The sequence below is a fragment of the Prionailurus viverrinus genome, chromosome B1 (genome assembly GCF_022837055.1).
Source record: "Prionailurus viverrinus isolate Anna chromosome B1, UM_Priviv_1.0, whole genome shotgun sequence".
NCBI lineage: Eukaryota > Metazoa > Chordata > Mammalia > Carnivora > Felidae > Prionailurus > Prionailurus viverrinus.
The window spans coordinates 165226597-165243255 of record NC_062564.1 but is presented as its reverse complement, the minus strand read 5'-3'; the positions used below and the strand labels follow the sequence as shown (position 1 = coordinate 165243255).

General features: G+C 36.8%; 1 protein-coding gene across 8 annotated transcripts in view; it reads right to left on the bottom strand.

Moving 5' to 3' along the window:
- Nucleotides 1-16659, bottom strand: part of FRYL (FRY like transcription coactivator) — a 307431-nt gene that overhangs the window by 122305 nt on the left and 168467 nt on the right. For all 8 annotated transcript variants that reach the window (XR_007151586.1, XM_047856238.1, XM_047856241.1 and 5 more), the window contains 3 exons: nt 15220-15273; nt 11783-11922; nt 10777-10873 (listed from right to left, as the gene is read on the bottom strand). Coding sequence is in view for 7 of the 8 variants with exons in the window: in XM_047856238.1 (XP_047712194.1) it covers nt 10777-10873; nt 11783-11922; nt 15220-15273 (291 nt within the window). In the remaining variant the exon portion in view is untranslated. The remainder of the gene's footprint in view (nt 1-10776; nt 10874-11782; nt 11923-15219; nt 15274-16659) is intronic.

Here is a 16659-nt window from a genome sequence, read left to right as displayed (position 1 = left end):
AAAGTAAAATCCCTGTCCCTTCTCCCATATACAATCACTATCAATAGCTTGATACATATCCTTCCAGACTTTTCCTATCCACACCCACACACCTGATTTTTCTTAAGAAAATGATGCCTCCTCTTTCCATGGCAGTAGTTAGAGCTCCTCCTTTCTTTTCAATGGCCACATAATACTCAGTATATGATGTATTTAATGAGCTTCCTATCGCCTGCCATGTCATTCTAGATTTTCAATAATCAATATGATGTTATAAACATCTTAGACATTTTGGGAATGCAAGCTGGTGCAGCCACTCTGGGAAACAGTATGGAGGTTCCTCAAAAAATCAAAAATAGAACTACCCTTCAACCCAGCAATTGCACTACCAGGCATTTATCCACGGGATACAGGTGTGTCATTTCGAAGGGACACATGCACCCCCATGTTTATAGCAGCACTATCAACAATAGCCAAAGTATGGAAAGAGCCCAAATGTCCATTGACGGATGAGTGGATAAAGAAGATGTGGTATATATATATACACACACACACACATACACGCAATGGAGTATTACTCAGCAATCAAAAAGAATGAAATCTTGTCATCTGCAACTACGTGGATGGAACTGGAGGGTATTATGCTAAGTGACATTAGTCAGAGAAAGACAAATATCATATGACTTCACTCATATGAGGACTTTAAGAGACAAAACAGATGAACATAAGAGAAGGGAAACAAAAATAATATAAAAACAGGGTGGGGGGAAAAACAGAAGAGACTCATAAATATGGAGAACAAACTGAGGGCTACTGGAGGGGTTGTGGGAGGGGGGATGGGCCAAATGCGTAAGGGGCACTAAGGAATCTACTCCTGAAATCATTGTTGCACTATATGCTAACTAATTTGGATGCAAATCTAAAAAAATAAAAAATTAAATTAAAAAAAAAAAAAGAAACATAGGATAAAAGTCCCTGTCTTCCAGGGTCTAAAATATAAGGAAGAATTTCCCATTGGTAGTGATTTCTGTTTCTTTTCTCCTCTTACTTATACTTGTAGTTCTCTGACAAGTCTTAAATTTTATTTAATTTCTGATCACATTTTTTTTTTTACTGTAACAAATGTTAGAATGTTACCAATCCTGTGTATATTTGATTTTTTTATGGAGAAAGTATTGTAAGCATATAATCATTCATTCATTCCTTTTATTACATACTTTTATAAATACTCATTTAATGCATATATCATGTAAGAAATTATACAGACTCTGGTATTATAAAAAGTATAGGACATTGCCTCTGTCTCAAAGAGTTTATAATTTAGCTGGGGAGATGTGCTTAAAAGCTAATAATATTTAATGTGCATTGAATCCTGGTATGCAAGTACTGTTATTTTATAAGTATTTTATATGTAATAATTCATTTACTCCCCACAACATTATGAGGTAGGTATTATGGTTATCACAGTTTTAATAGACAAATAAATTGAGGTGCAGCGAGATTATATAATTTGCTCGATGACTTACATCCTGTAGGTAGCAGAGCCAGGATTTCAAGACTTAAAACTGGACTCCAAAACAGCTGCCATAACACGTTAGGTACTTAAAAAAATGAACTGTTTAAGGAGTGTTTATTGGAGGACCCATCATATGCAAAGCTGTCTGCTAGAAAGTGAAATTTAAATGTGTATAGGACGATTCCCAGTTTCAAGAAATTTACAGTCTTCATATACTTATATATATACATATAACATTATATACATATAACATTAGAATGATTGTTATGGATTAATATCTGAAAAACTCATAACATATCACATGACTCCTACAGGAAAAAATGCATTATGAGTCTCAAACAATTTGTGTATGCATTAACTTTAGGAGCACTTTATTGCAAGGTGAGAACTGGCTCTATGTTACGTATAATTACATAGCAAGCATTTAAAAAATGTTTTAACAATTGGAAAATGTTTTCATATTCTTTTTAGAATATTTTCTTATTTAAAATGTTCACGGATTGTGAAATAAAGGATCCTCTGGTGCTGTAAAAAAAAAAAAAAAAAAAAATCTTCGACATCTAACTTTATATACTTGTATAGTTCCAAGGGAAAGAGCCCAAAAGGAGGAACTGATGGATCAAAGATTTTAGGGGCACCTGGGTGGCTCAGTGGGCTAAGCATCCAACTTTGGCTCAGATCATGAACTCGCGGTTCGTGGGTTCAAGCCCTGCATCAGGCTCTGTGCTGACAGCTCGCAGCCTGTAGCCTGCTTCTGATTCTGTGTCTCCCTCTCTCTCTGTTCCTCCCCTATTTGCACTCTGTCTCTCCCTCTCTCAAAAATAAAGATTAGAAAAAAAAATTTTTTTAAAGATTACACAAGTCACCGCTGATATATATTCAAGTTCTAAATATTTGTGGATCTGCTTCTGAGCTCACTATTCTATTAATTTTTATATGTCGGTACCAAAATCATACGGTCTCCATTATCAGACTTTATAAATAAGTTTGCTGTCTGATACTGAAAGTCCCCTTTATTCTTCTTCAGAGAGCACTTAGCCACTTTTGGCCCACTGTTCTTCCATATTCAATCTAGAGTCACCCAAGTTACATAAAAACTGTTAGGATTTTTATTGGAGTTGCAATGAATCTATAGATCAATTTGGGGTTAACTGTATTCTTCTTCATTTACATGGAGTATCTTTTCACTTCTTTAAGTTTTTGGCAAGGTTTTATAATTTTCTGTTGTTGCCCTTTGTTGTACTTATTCCTAAGATGATAAACATATGAAAAGATGCTTAATTAGTAATAAGGATGATGAAAGTACACAAAGTATCATTTACACCTATTCAGTGGGGAAAAGCCTGACAACACCAAACAGCACAGATCATGTAAATGAATCAGATTTCACAGACATTGCTGGTGTAAGTTTAAATCAATTTTTTACACAGCCTACCATCTAGTGAAGCAGATCAAAGTATGCCACCACAAAATGTGGCACTTCGGCTTGAGAATTATTTTGAGCTGAAGGCAACTGAGAAACAGCAGGTGCAGGAAGAGCTCTCCACCCTCCCCCTTTCTGCCTAAAAGCAGTCTCCCCTCCTCTTTCCTGTACCACAAAAAGAAGACTTGGTAAGGAGACAGGTCAGCACAAACTTACTAAAGAGCCCTTATCTTCCATTAGTTTCCCCCACGTATTTTCCTTTTCCCAATTTACCACCCCTAGAAGCCCAAACATTTTTCCTTTGTCTTGTCACTTCACAACGTACTGCGCTTTGTTAAGTTTTGGGGCTTAACCATTCTTTGTGTATTCAACTGTTTCCCTACGAAGGCCTCCATATGCATATGTCATAAACCTTTTCTCCTGATAATCTGACATCTGTCAGTTTAGTCTGCAGGGCTCCAGGAATGAACCTAAGAAGGTGGAGCCCCAACACACTAGCAGTTACACGCCCAAGAAAAAAATAATGTATAGCCACACACGTCATGGATTAATTCTAACAACATACTGTTGAGTGAAAATGTTAAGTCCCAGAGGACAACATACGCATGATACATTGTTTTATGAAGTTCAAAGACGAGAGAAACTTAATATTCAAACATATAGGAAAGCATTTTTTTAAAGAGAATAATTAACACAAAAATCAGAAAAATGGGAAGAGGGTAGCCAGGCAATGAACTAGGAGAGATTCACATAATGAGACTTAAATTATAGGTATTGGTGGAGCTCACAGGTAATCAGTACAGTGTAAACAAACACACAGAGGTCAATGATGACAGTGTGTCTGGAGCCAGGATCATGATTTATCACATTCTTTTGCTGGAAGTCCAATTAAAACAAAAAATGCACGGGAATTACACATTTCCTTGAAAGGTTTAACAACATACGTTATAGAACACTTCGTCAATAGGGTAAAATTGTAATAGAGATTTTCATATTACCAAGACAGCCACAAACTAGACTAGGGCAAAGAAAAGCAGAGAATTCTAATTATTCAGAGATGGTGAGAATGTTCCTTGAGGGTTTGACAAAGGAGAGATTTTTATTTAAAATAAAGATAATTTATTTGTTACAAAGGCAAACCAAGAGTCTATGAGGAAGGAGCTGAATTTAGCCCAGAATAATGATCAGGAGCTAGTTCAAACCTAGTAAATAGGTGAGAAACATTAGAAACAGTAACCACAATTACACTGTAATGAGAGACAAGAAACACAAGAAATCCACTAAGTAACTATTCACTGACACGGATTCAGCTCAATGAGAAAGGTGACTAAACTCGCACAGCAGGAAGAATACTAGCACACTTACTTACTTACTTACTTATTTGAGAGAACATACGAGCGCATGCACACGAGCAGGGGAGAGGGGCAGAGGGAGAGAGACAGACAATCTTAAGCAGGGCGTGGAGCCCAATGCGGGGCTCTCAATCTCATGACCCTGGGATCATGACCTGAGCTGAAATCAAGAGTTGGATGCTCAACCCACTGAGCCACCTGGGTGCCCCTAGCATCACTCTTAAAATACCGTGCCAGCAGAGGGATACAGGTAGCTGACACAGCTTTGGAAGGTTCACAGTGAACTTTTACTCCAGGACGGAAGGCTATAGCTCTATCTTGGCTAAGTGGGTTGGTATTTGTTGTTGACCAGAGGAGAATCAGAGCATTCATCGCAGATTTCCTAGAAATTGGGACTGTCCTGAAGGACTGAGCCTGGAATCGAGTTTGAAGAAAATGCACTCCATCACAAAATCAAATAGGGATTAAGTGAAGAAGCAGCTGTAATCCAAACTCAACCTTTCTTAGTTCTCAATGAACCTTTTAAAAATAGTAGCTTTATGATACAGGAAAGAAGTTTACTCATCTGTTGGTGGAAGCTGAGATTTGAACACCCCACGTTAATACTGCGCAGAAACTGAATTTATTCTACATAGTAAGGTTCAAGAATTCAGACTCTAGGGGCTCCTGGGTGGTTCAGTCAGTTAAACACCCAACTTTGGCTCAGGTCATGATCTCACAATCCGTAAGTTTGAGCCCTGCGTTGTGCTCTGTGCTGACAGCTCAGAGTTTGGGGCCTGTTTTGGATTCTGTGTCTCCCTCTCTCTGCCCCTCCCCCACTCAGGCTCTGTCTCTCTTGCTCTCGAAAATAAATAAACCATAAAAACAAAATTAAAAAAAAAAAAAGAATTCAGACTCTACAAGAACAACTTAACCTTTGTCCCACAATGGAAGACTAAATTTTAAATCCATATTTTCTTTAAGCAGAGATACTTAACTAGGAATTTTATGAATGTATAATTATAAGAAGCTTTTAAATCTTTTATAGGCAAACACATCACCATAAAAGTGTAACAATCATGTCTCATTGATAAAGGAATTTCAGAATACTGGCTCATCAATTAAGTAGAGGCATGACAATCTTTTACTTGGTAGTCTGAATACCTCTTTTTAGGAAAACACTATTATCTCGTATTAAGAAGAAACTGAAAACAGTATTCCCCAAGTGCTCCTTACATCCACACCAAGCTGACGAACTTATTGTAAGTAAACTATATATAATCAAACCTTTATACAATAAACTGTTTTTCATTAAAAATACAGAAAGATAAGTCATAAAAGTATAGAAAGACCATGGATTTTGGTTTGGTTTAATGAAACCAATGCTTCTCTTTTTACTGGTTATGTAACCACGAGGAAGTTTCCACTTCCCCATCTGTAAATGCACGCAAAAGATTGGAACCCTATCATCACTAGCCTGGAGAGAAAAATCGAGAATATTACAATTGGAGATTGATTCTTGTCCTCCCACCTTTTCCTTCTATCTCTCAAAGGGACCAGGCAAGAATTCTTACCTTCTGAGAATGTAGGGCAGATGAAGGGACTAGAATATAAGGGTGGAGATACTGAGGCAAAGCCTGGGAGGGAAAAATGGCAGGAAACCAGGGCCCATTCAAGAAGCAGGGAGGCCCTGTATTCTCCCAGCCTGATCTTCCCTCAGTTGGGCCCATAAAATAGGCCCTAAGGTAATGAAAACATTGCTACAATCGAAGCTGCTGTCCCATACATCCCAGTCAGCCTGTGGCCACCCACTGAGAGTTAAAACGGAGCAGATATCTACCACCACGCAAAACCAAACTTTAGTCAGGAATAGGCTAGTCTTGGATCAGTCAGCCTGACTTCTGGAACTTATTCCAGAATTCATGGTGCTAGTCATATGGGCTGGCCCCAGACACTTCACTGACCTTGCAATAATGCAACACTGCATTTCTGTGATCTAATTTTTTATATTCCACTTACCGTGTGCTGTGTTGTGGTTTTACCATATTGCTTTCCTCACAGGGATGTTTAATGTGCTCCAGGCCGGAGATGTGAAATACAAGTTAACATAAACCTATAATTTCTCCTGAACAGTCTCATTAGGTCTAGCTATGCCTCAAGTCTGACAATGACAGCTAGGGACACTACTTAGCCACGCTGTGTACTCTTTATTACTTACTACCCAACGACCGCCACCATCAACACTTTTTATGTGTCTGCATGGCAGGTATTAGTTAAGGATTTTTATAAATAGCGTTTGTAACACTTAGTCTTACAAGGTAGGTATTTGTCTCCTATTTGACAGACGAGGGAACCGAAGTTCAGAAGTTGGGTGTGTACCTCTCTAGAATACACTGTGCGCTATCAAAATGCATTTAATAAAGGAAACACGTAAGGAAAGAAAAACTTCCAGTTTTATCATATTATAGCCAAAAACAAAAACAAAAACAAAACCCACAGAAACAGGAAATAAAAGAAGAAATAGATCTTTTCTCTAATTTTTGGAAGAAAACAAGCACAACTTCTAAACATTTTAAGAATGAACATTATCAGGATGCACAGACATTCTTACAATCCCTACACTTCACCCCCTATTTTCAATAATAACAGTAATAATAATAAAAATACTCCCAAATTGAATCTCAAACACAAGGTGGCAGGGGTGGGGAAGAATCCCACTTGGGTTTATAGAGAAAAAGTTCTCCTTTCATGGAGTAATATTCCCACTCACAGTATCCAGGCTTTTCAGATCTTGTCACTTGTGTGATTTTAGAAGCCGCTCTAACTCGACTTCAACATTCAAGAAGGATATATCTAGTAGACTCTGAAGAGCACCCAGGGGTGCCTGGCTGGCTTGGTCAGAGGAGCATGCAACTCTTGACCTCGGGATCATGAGTTCAAGCCCCCATTGCCTATAGAGATTACTTAAACAAATAAAAACTTAGAAAAACAAACAAAACAAAGGAATACCCACGTGTTATTCCAAGGCTATTCCCACTACCACCTCTCAAGCTTTAATGCTTTTATCACATCTTGAAAGTGAAAAACAATAAAATCAGGTTGAGATTTGGATACTGGGGAGTCAGCAAAGCTCATTCATTACCTAAAGGGCCAGTCCTCAATGCAAAGGGGAATGAACACATTCAGCCTCAGAAAAACCACAAATCACTGCATACCCTTCAGGGATGCTCATCCACGTCTAAGATGCTAATGTTAAATCTGAAAATACTAAGGAGGTACTCCACCTTCTGATACTTCATAACAGCACGAATAAAACTAAGCCAAGAGTTGGCAGTGGTCACAAACCAAGTTTTCCAATCTTATTTGTCTCAATGAGTAAATGTCTGACTAAAATTTAAATGAAAAGAAAACTGCTTCAAACTTTCTAAATGTTTATGTTGCCGCTTAAACATGCTTTTATCATGGATTTGAAAGCCTTTGGTAGTAACCTGCTACAATTTGCAGTTGGCCATGACCCCCAAATTATGTTTTACTTTCTTGAAAAAATAAAATCAGTCCTCCACCATCTTGAATTAATTCTGTTCCCACAGTGAATCATACTAATTTCATCTCATTTATACGAACTCAATTCTTTGTCTAACGTGTTATGATTAAAACTTTAATTTAATTTTCCAAGATGCTGGCCATTTCACCTAATTTTGTATCACTGATTTTACCAATATTTTTATTATTAACAGGAGAAAAAGCTTGGGAGGAGAAAGTGAACTAGCTTTATAATCATCAGTGAGTCACAAAATTAACAATATTTCTTCATCTGCAAAATGAAAATAACAGATAATATTTATTGGGCACGTTCCATGTCCCAGCATTACTGTATTCAACACTCATGATTCTCAAAAAGGATTCTGTTATCCTCCCTCTTTTACAGAGGAAGAAAGAGTTAGTGGCTAATAGCTTGCCCAAGTTACACAGCAAGGAAATGACAAAGCTGATGAAAACACTTGCCCTGGAGGTCTCCCAGTTTATTATAATGACCAGCTGATACAAAGGATATAGAGCCTTTATGCATCATAAAGAGTTCTAAACACACAGGAAGACATGACCAATTATTTAAGAAACAAAAATTTATAACAGATGAGGTCAAGGACTAACTCGTAAGTAATATTTACTCCTCCTTAAGACTGGCCCAACCATGTATCAATACTTCAGTACTCCTGGGGCCATCCATCTCATCAAATAAAACGGAGTCATGTTTTAATATGTGTCTATTATGTGGGGCAAAAGTAAAAGTCCTATTAAATCCAAGATATATTACATTGATTAGTCTCCAGATCTATTAAACCCTACATCACTTTGACATGGTAGAAAATTGGGTTAGTTTGTCATGATATTTCAGAAAGTCCTATTGATTTTTACTTCATTTTCTCGGGTTTTATTAGTTTTGAAGAAGCTAAAAAGACTTGCCTTTTACTAGGGAAAAAAGACCTATGTAAGATTTTTAATAAATAAAATATAGCCGTGTTCTTTGTGATGTATTTTATTCTTTCATGGGTTCAACTGAATGAAAAGTATGAGGATAATGGTAAAAGAGAGAAAAGAGCTAGTGGAAAGGCTACTATGGGTTGGAACAATACGGAAACGGAACCAAAAACAAAGATTAGCTATTAAAGCTGCTGTATTTCCTTTTTTCACACTCCGAGTCCACGTGAACCACAGTTCTGAAGGGATTTCGTGCAATGGACTTGAAAAAACAAGCCCAATGAAAAAATGGCCTCAAGTTTATAGATCCTTATGGCTTTCTCCACTAGAAGACCTATCTGGATTATTTTTTAAGAGAAGGGGGAAGGAAGGAGGATGAAGACAAAGACAATGGAGAAGGGGAAAGAACAGGGGAGGAGGTGGGGGAGGAAGAGAAGGAGAGAGAAAAACCTAAACAGGGTTGTCTGTGCACTTAAGTTTTGAAACTACAATTAGGGGCAACTTTCAGCTGAGAGACTGATTGGCAAGTCAAAGAATGTCTTGGGAAACAAAGGACAAAAGGCATAATGGAGCCAGATCAGAGAGGGTCTTGTATGTCTTGGGAAGTTTACAATTCACCTGCTTAAAGAAGAAACCCTATACTATTTAATTAAGCAAAGAAGTGCAAATGGTGGCTACCGTACCACTCACACAACCTACATCAGCACACAAGAGATGCTAGAGGTCAACCAGCATGAGTCCTAGGCAAAGTTCATTCATGGTCAGTGGCGGTTCTGGTCCTCAGCTCTCTTCTATCCCTAATTAATTTGGCTTCAGGTCTTGGGATCCTGGCTGAACTGAGATCACAGAAAGCAAATTGGGCTTGTTTGCACAACTCCCAGAGGGAATTTCTTTCCTACATCTAGTAAAAAACTTTGATGAAAGGTACAAAGTAATTAAAGTGATTTTCACCTTTGATTAACTCAGTTTTCTGTTTTTCCTATTTAAAACTTTTATTTGTAGATTTCAGATATTTGGATTTCAATAATTTTCCATTATGTCATAAAAACAAAGTATAAAGAAATATATAATTCAAATAATTTTACATTGCCTATGTCAAAAAACAGTCTGTCAATTAACTTTTATATCTCACATTTGCTGTTTGTTTTCATGTTATAAATTCCATTCCATCTTACATAACAAAAACAAAACTCCTTGTCCAAACCTGCCATGTGCAAAATGTGTTTTATTTCTTTTAGATTAGCTAACTCTTTTCAAAACATTACAGTGTGCATGGCTGGAAATATGTGGTTCATCTTTGAATGATCTATAACTTTTTAAAGACTACAAACCAGCAAAAAATACTTTCATGCATTTGAACAAAATAGTTGGCTTTATTAAACAAAAAAACCAAAAATAGACCAAAGAATACTTTTTGGGGGGTATACATTTAAATACCTGCACTGATTTTGAATAGTAAAAACATACATGATACCAGACATTACATGCTTATAGCTTTACTGACTGTGCCACTCAGACGTGAAACTCATGAGCACAGTGTGAGAACAATGATGGCATTCTAGAGTCATTGATCAAACATAAAAAACTTATTATCACTTGTCCAAAGACCATGCGCACCTGACAGTTTGGTCCCACCCATGTCAAACCACCCCTATTCCTCAACTCCAACCGTACGACGATTACACGTTGGAGGGCAGGCTTGATGCCTTCGGAAGAGAAACCCTTTGACAGTGGACTAAGGTACATGAATGACAGACAGGGAGACTATATTCACAGCTGGAAGCCCACATTTAACACAATTACTACTCAGCTCAATTTTGCAAACAAGATCCCCTAACTGCGATGGCATACAAAGGTAAAAAGAATGGGAAACGATAGGTACAGGCCATGAAAGCCGTAGGCGACTGAAAGAGGTGTAATTAAATGATAGAAATCTAGTTAACGTGGGCCAGAATTGTAGACATAACATCCTAAATACGGTAAATGAAACATGAAGGCAAAATAAGAATAAGAAACACAGACACTGCAGAAACAAAAGGGCTTCTTACCTGCTTTAGAACTTCAACTAAAACTAAACAAAAAATGAAATCTACGGCTAAGTCTCTCCTCTCAAGAAGATAATCTCTTTCACGTTGCTGTTCATCCCTGAAACAAGAACCCCAAATTAGGAATGCATTTAAGACCATAAATTTTAAAAGAGCTATTGGTTAGCTATTATTAGTACAAGTTGTTTTTAAGCTATCCAATGTATGTAATTACACATTCTCATTTTCTTTCTCTTGTTGTATATTTTGTACAGTATTTATAAACACATGTCACTACTGTATCTGTCAGAAATTAAACCCATTCTAAAGGAATCAGTAAGAAAAGTATTTTAAATTCTACTTAGAAAATCTAGCACTGCTCCATTTTTGATTAGTATTTTTTTAAATTAAGAGCTGAAACAAAAGTAATAACTCTTCTGGTGAAAATACAGTGCCAGGTAACTGTTCGCGTATCTAAGTTGAAAAATCACAAATGGCATCGACTCAAGCCCCATTCTAAACTATGGACCATCTTCTGAACATGCAAAGCCAATACCTCTCTGGAAAATCTGAAGTGGGGGAAGACAAGTTCTGGGATTGGAGCACCGAGGACAGTCTCACGGTATCGTGATACAGGGTCGGCCAGTCCTCCTGGATCACAACAGTTGCTTCCCTTCACAACAGGAAGGACCTTGTCTGAATCGGGACCTTGTCTGAATATTTTCTTAACTTCGTCTACAACTGTTAAAGATCCTCGCTGAACTATTGAAAGGGCACTCCTGAAATTCATTTTTGCGTGACTATCCCAGTGGTGAGGACTGTGGAGCAGCACCTACTTTAACTGGTGCCTTCCCTTGATTTACAGTTAGGTATGGACTATCCTTTCCCTTTACTATCAGTCTCATAACAGCAGGAATCAATATTTTTGCTCAGAAATCAAACAATAACTCTCTTCAGTTGAAAACACTATCACCCCCTTCACAGAAAGTGTTTCAATTCTAGGTCGAAGAGTGGGAAAGGAGCCACTTACCCCTTAGACTTTGTGCTAGATCGAGGCCTGTACTCATAAGATTCGTCTTCAGTTCCATTCTGGCGTCTGTACCAGTCAAACAAGGTGCGAAGTAAGGAAGGGAGACAGTGCTCTGCTACGGAGCTCATAGAGCTTATCAACTGAAAACACAAGATGTCACCAGAAGATAAAATACATCATTGAAGTAACACACTCCTGACTCTATTAGCCATCATTTGTTAATGATTACTAGGATAACATTTCTAGGATAAACACAGTAATTCAAACGCAATAAATGTGTTTTAAAATAAAAGTAAAGATTAGCAAGGCGCCTGGGTGGCTCAGTTGGTTAAGCATCCGACTCTTGATTTTGGCTCAGGTCATGATCTCATGGTCCGTGAATTTCAGCCCTGCTGTCAGCTCAGTGCTGGCGTGGAGCCTGCCTGGGATTCTCTCTCTCCCTCTCTCCCTGCCCCTCCCCTTCTCTCTCTCTCTCTCTCGAAATAAACTTAAAAAAAAAAAATTAGGCTTTATCCAAGTAATGAAATAAAGTGGGCTGAGTCTCACCCACTATTTAACTTTACCCACATCCATTTGGTTTAGCTTAGCAGCTTTCTACCTTTTTCCTGCCTCCATATGCTACTCACATGTGTAAAAACATGACCCTCAGTAACATCACTGATTATACAGAGGGATACCTCTGGGAGAACACATAACATGAGAAAACCACACCTGCTTCCTTCCCCCTGGCCCATTCCTCCGTGCTCATGTGAACAGAAGGCTGTAAATACTGCCACCAGAATGAATGAAGAGAGGTAAAAACAAAGAAGACTACATTCTGTTAGTACTGTGCGAAAGGACCAGTCTACTTTGTACTGCTATGATGCAGAACGATTATAATTACATTATTAATTTGTGATACCCACAAAGAAACGTATTAGAAAAGAAACATAAATGTGTTGCAAACAAGCTTTCAAAGCTTAGAATACATAAGGGGAGAACATAAGGATAAATGTAATGGGATGAGCAACTGCTATTCGGTTTGAAGCATCCCTGAAACTATCTGAATTCTAGGTGAATATCAGATTCATTGCATGAATGAACTCAGCTTTCCTGTAGTGGGTAGATAGTAAGAGGCACACCAGCTGCCATTAGCAAGCAGCCCCTAAGGTCACTCTTCCTCTGGGGTATCTTGAGCAAAAGGAAAAAAAAAAAAAAAAAGAAAAAGAAAAAGAAAGAAAAAAAATCTCTTTTTATTCTTTCTGTATCTGATGCAACTCATTGCTCATAATAATAATATTTTAAAGTATACCGTCAAACATGCTTCACTTGTTTTTCTTAACCAAAAAATGATGTGTTGCAGGGCTACTCAAGGTCTTGTTTGGGTCCAGGACTATAGAAAGTGTCAGCTAATGAAGATAAATTGATACCTCTACAAATTAAACATTTAATATTTTATATTCTTCATATAACTTCAAAATGTACTTCATCTAGGAAAATTGTAAAAAAACAAAACAGTCTATTTGATTGTATAGACTCTTTTTCATTATCTGCCTTCCTTTAATCATGCTTTTATATATAATTAGCATAATTTGACAGGCAAACAATTTCTAATATAGCTCATTAAAGTAAAAACAAGATTCAATTTTACTTAACTAATTTTTTGAATTTTATTTTATTAACAATGAACAGTATCACTCAAAGGAAATCCTTTTAATATCTAAGAAGGAACAATAAAATACCATCTGCTATTACAAATATATATTAGTTTATACCACACCTGGCTTTGTACTGTAAAAAAAAAAAAAAAAAAAGTTGAACTGTGAGGCATGACCATTAAAAGTTTTCTTAATCATTTACATAAAAAAGCAAATGGAAATATTCCTTAAAACACTGTTTAATAGGATTTCTAATTCTGATTATACATTTATTCATCATTAGTGAATTTAAGACCTGAATAATTTAAATGTCTTTAAAATAACAGATTAATAGATAAATAAAAAATAATAATTAATACCTTTTGCAGTTACTTTAAGATTTGAAAAGCATTATATAAGGTGATCTTAATGTTTACTTTAACAGAGAACTGTTAAAGTCTTCCTACCTACGGTTTCTTCTTAGGCCACTGGCTATTTACTAAATATATGCATCAGAATCACCTAGGGAGCTATTATAAAATACAGGTGCCAGAGCCCTGCTCTTGATTATTTTCATTCAGAATTGGGCTAGAATCCAGAAACAATATTTTGTTAAGTCTCCACCAAGTAATTCTAACCAGTCATCATTATCTAGTCAATTAGACTAATACCATGAACATTAACATCTGTTTCCTAGATACAGAATCATGAGAAAAGTAGCACAGGAATACTAGATTCCTATAGAAAACTAATCTGGGTTATTGGTTTTTGCAAACAATCAATATATAATAAAATAATTCTTGAACAAACATAATTATGACAAAAATAGCATTTGATCAAACATTTCATCTCAGCAAGAGGAAAGAATTAACATTAAAGGAATATCACACTCATTTTTAGATATCAATATTCTATTTAAAGTTTCTGATAACCCCAACAAGAAAAAATAAAAATGTTAAAAGGTAAAACATTATTATGTAAAACTTGTATGAACTGATACACAAGGAAAGATTGCGGTATGTAATTGGAAACATTTTAAGAAAATTTCAAAGGCACAGTAAAGAGATTACCAATGAAAAGTACTAAGATGCTAAATAAACAGAAATGAATCAAGTTCACAGATCATTCCATGAACTACAAGGTTCACAGCTCATAGTTCATTCCATTTGCTTTGTCAAAAAACAAACTACCAGGGGTACCTGGGTGGCTTAATCAGTTAAGCATCCGACTTTGGCTCAGGTCATGATTTCACAGTTCCTGAGCTCGAGCCCCAAATCAGGCTCTGTGCTGACAGCTCAGAGCCTGTAGCCTGTTTCGGATTCTGGGTCTCCCTCCCTCTCTCTGCCCCTCCCCTGATTGTGCTTTCTCTCTCAAAAATAAATAAATAGGGGCGCCTGGGTGGCGCAGTCGGTTAAGCGTCCGACTTCAGCCAGGTCACGATCTCGCGGTCCGTGAGTTCGAGCCCCGCGTCAGGCTCTGGGCTGATGGCTCGGAGCCTGGAGCCTGTTTCCGATTCTGTGTCTCCCTCTCTCTCTGCCCCTCCCCGTTCATGCTCTGTCTCTCTCTGTCCCAAAAATAAAAATAAAAATGTTGAAAAAAAAAAATTAAAAAAAAAAAAAATAAATAAAAAAAAATAAATAAAATAAATAAATAAATAAACATTAAAAAGTACTACCAATTTCAGACTGAATCTAATATGTAATGATATAAAGGGTCACTAAACAAGATAAAATAACTTCTTAATATTGGATATATTTGAACCGGACTGTTAGGATGAACATTTTCCTTGAAGGAAAAAATATTCCCCCCAAATTGGCATACCTGGTCAAACTGAAGATCTTCACCTCTTTGAAGAGATCTAGACAATGGCTTCTCCTACAGTTAAAAACAAGTATAAGCACAAAATATTAGCAATCTTATATATGATAAGCAGATTCGTCGGTTGGTTTTGTTTTTGTTCTCATTTGTAATTAGATTTGATTAAACAAAGGTAAGACTCCCTCTTGCCCAGGGTCACATAATTAGCATTCAAGTCCCAGTAGTATGGCTCCAGAGCCAGATACCCTCCAAAGAGAGTGCCCATAAGTCACATGATTGGGAAGGGGTGGGGGGGTGCCCACAGCAGACAGAAAAGAAATACTGGGAGATGATTCCTAGGTTTCCAGTCTGTGCATAGATGGAGGAATGGTGGTACCATCCTCTGAAAGTGGGAACACAATGAGAAGACAAAGTTTGGGTGGAAGGATAGATTTCGGTCATGTTGAGTTTTAAAGTCCCTATAAGCCATAAAAGAGAAGATGTTGACTAATAAGGGCTTGAAGAACACAGAACAGATTGGCCTGTGTATAGAAAGGAACCAAGTTCATAAAACAAAGTCATTTACCTAAAAAAGAAAAAGAAGAGGGCCTAGATTTGAATTTTGAGAAATGCAAACAGTTAACGTTAATGTACTCAACCACATGAGACTATCAGTGGCTCCCTAAATTGCTGCCATTTAAAATGACCCACTTCTAAAAACAGAAACCTTTCTTACAATGTTCATGTGGAGAAACAATCAGGAATAAGAAAAACTTCAAACACAATAGATCGCTGTATCAGTAAAGAAAACACAAACAAATACATATGGGAACATAATGAGGGTAGAAATTCAAACACTGGGGCAAAGATGGAAAATTTAACATATGGTGTTGGGACAGTCAGGTTGTCAGAAGGAAAAATTAAACACGCTCATTACCCTAGTGAATCCTAAATGTTTTAAAAGTTTAAATATAAGAAATAAAATCACTAAAATCCTAGAAGAAAAAGAAGTCCTAGATGATGGTAGTTTTGTGTTGTTTTTTAAACAAGCTTAGTTCTTTCTAAATATGAACAAAATGCAGAAGCAAAAAAGAAAAATAGCAAATTCAACCACATATAAATAAAAAATGAAAAAGTATATGGGTGGTAAAAAAAAAGTGACAAGATAGGAAAAATATCTACAACAGATATTTAGACTAAGGTATAATTTCCTTAACATACAAAAAGTTCCTATAGATCAGTAGGGGGAAAAAATCCAATAATCCAGTAGAAAAAACGTACAAAGAATCAACAGATAGCTGACAAAAAGGAAATGTTTACAACTCATACATATCTGTTCATATACTTAACCTCACTCACAAGAGCAAGACAAGTTAAAAACACAAAGAAATCCAACCTATTAGACTTCCAAAGACCTCCAAAAGTCTGAGCACAATGTGTTGAAGTTACCTACTACTGAACAGA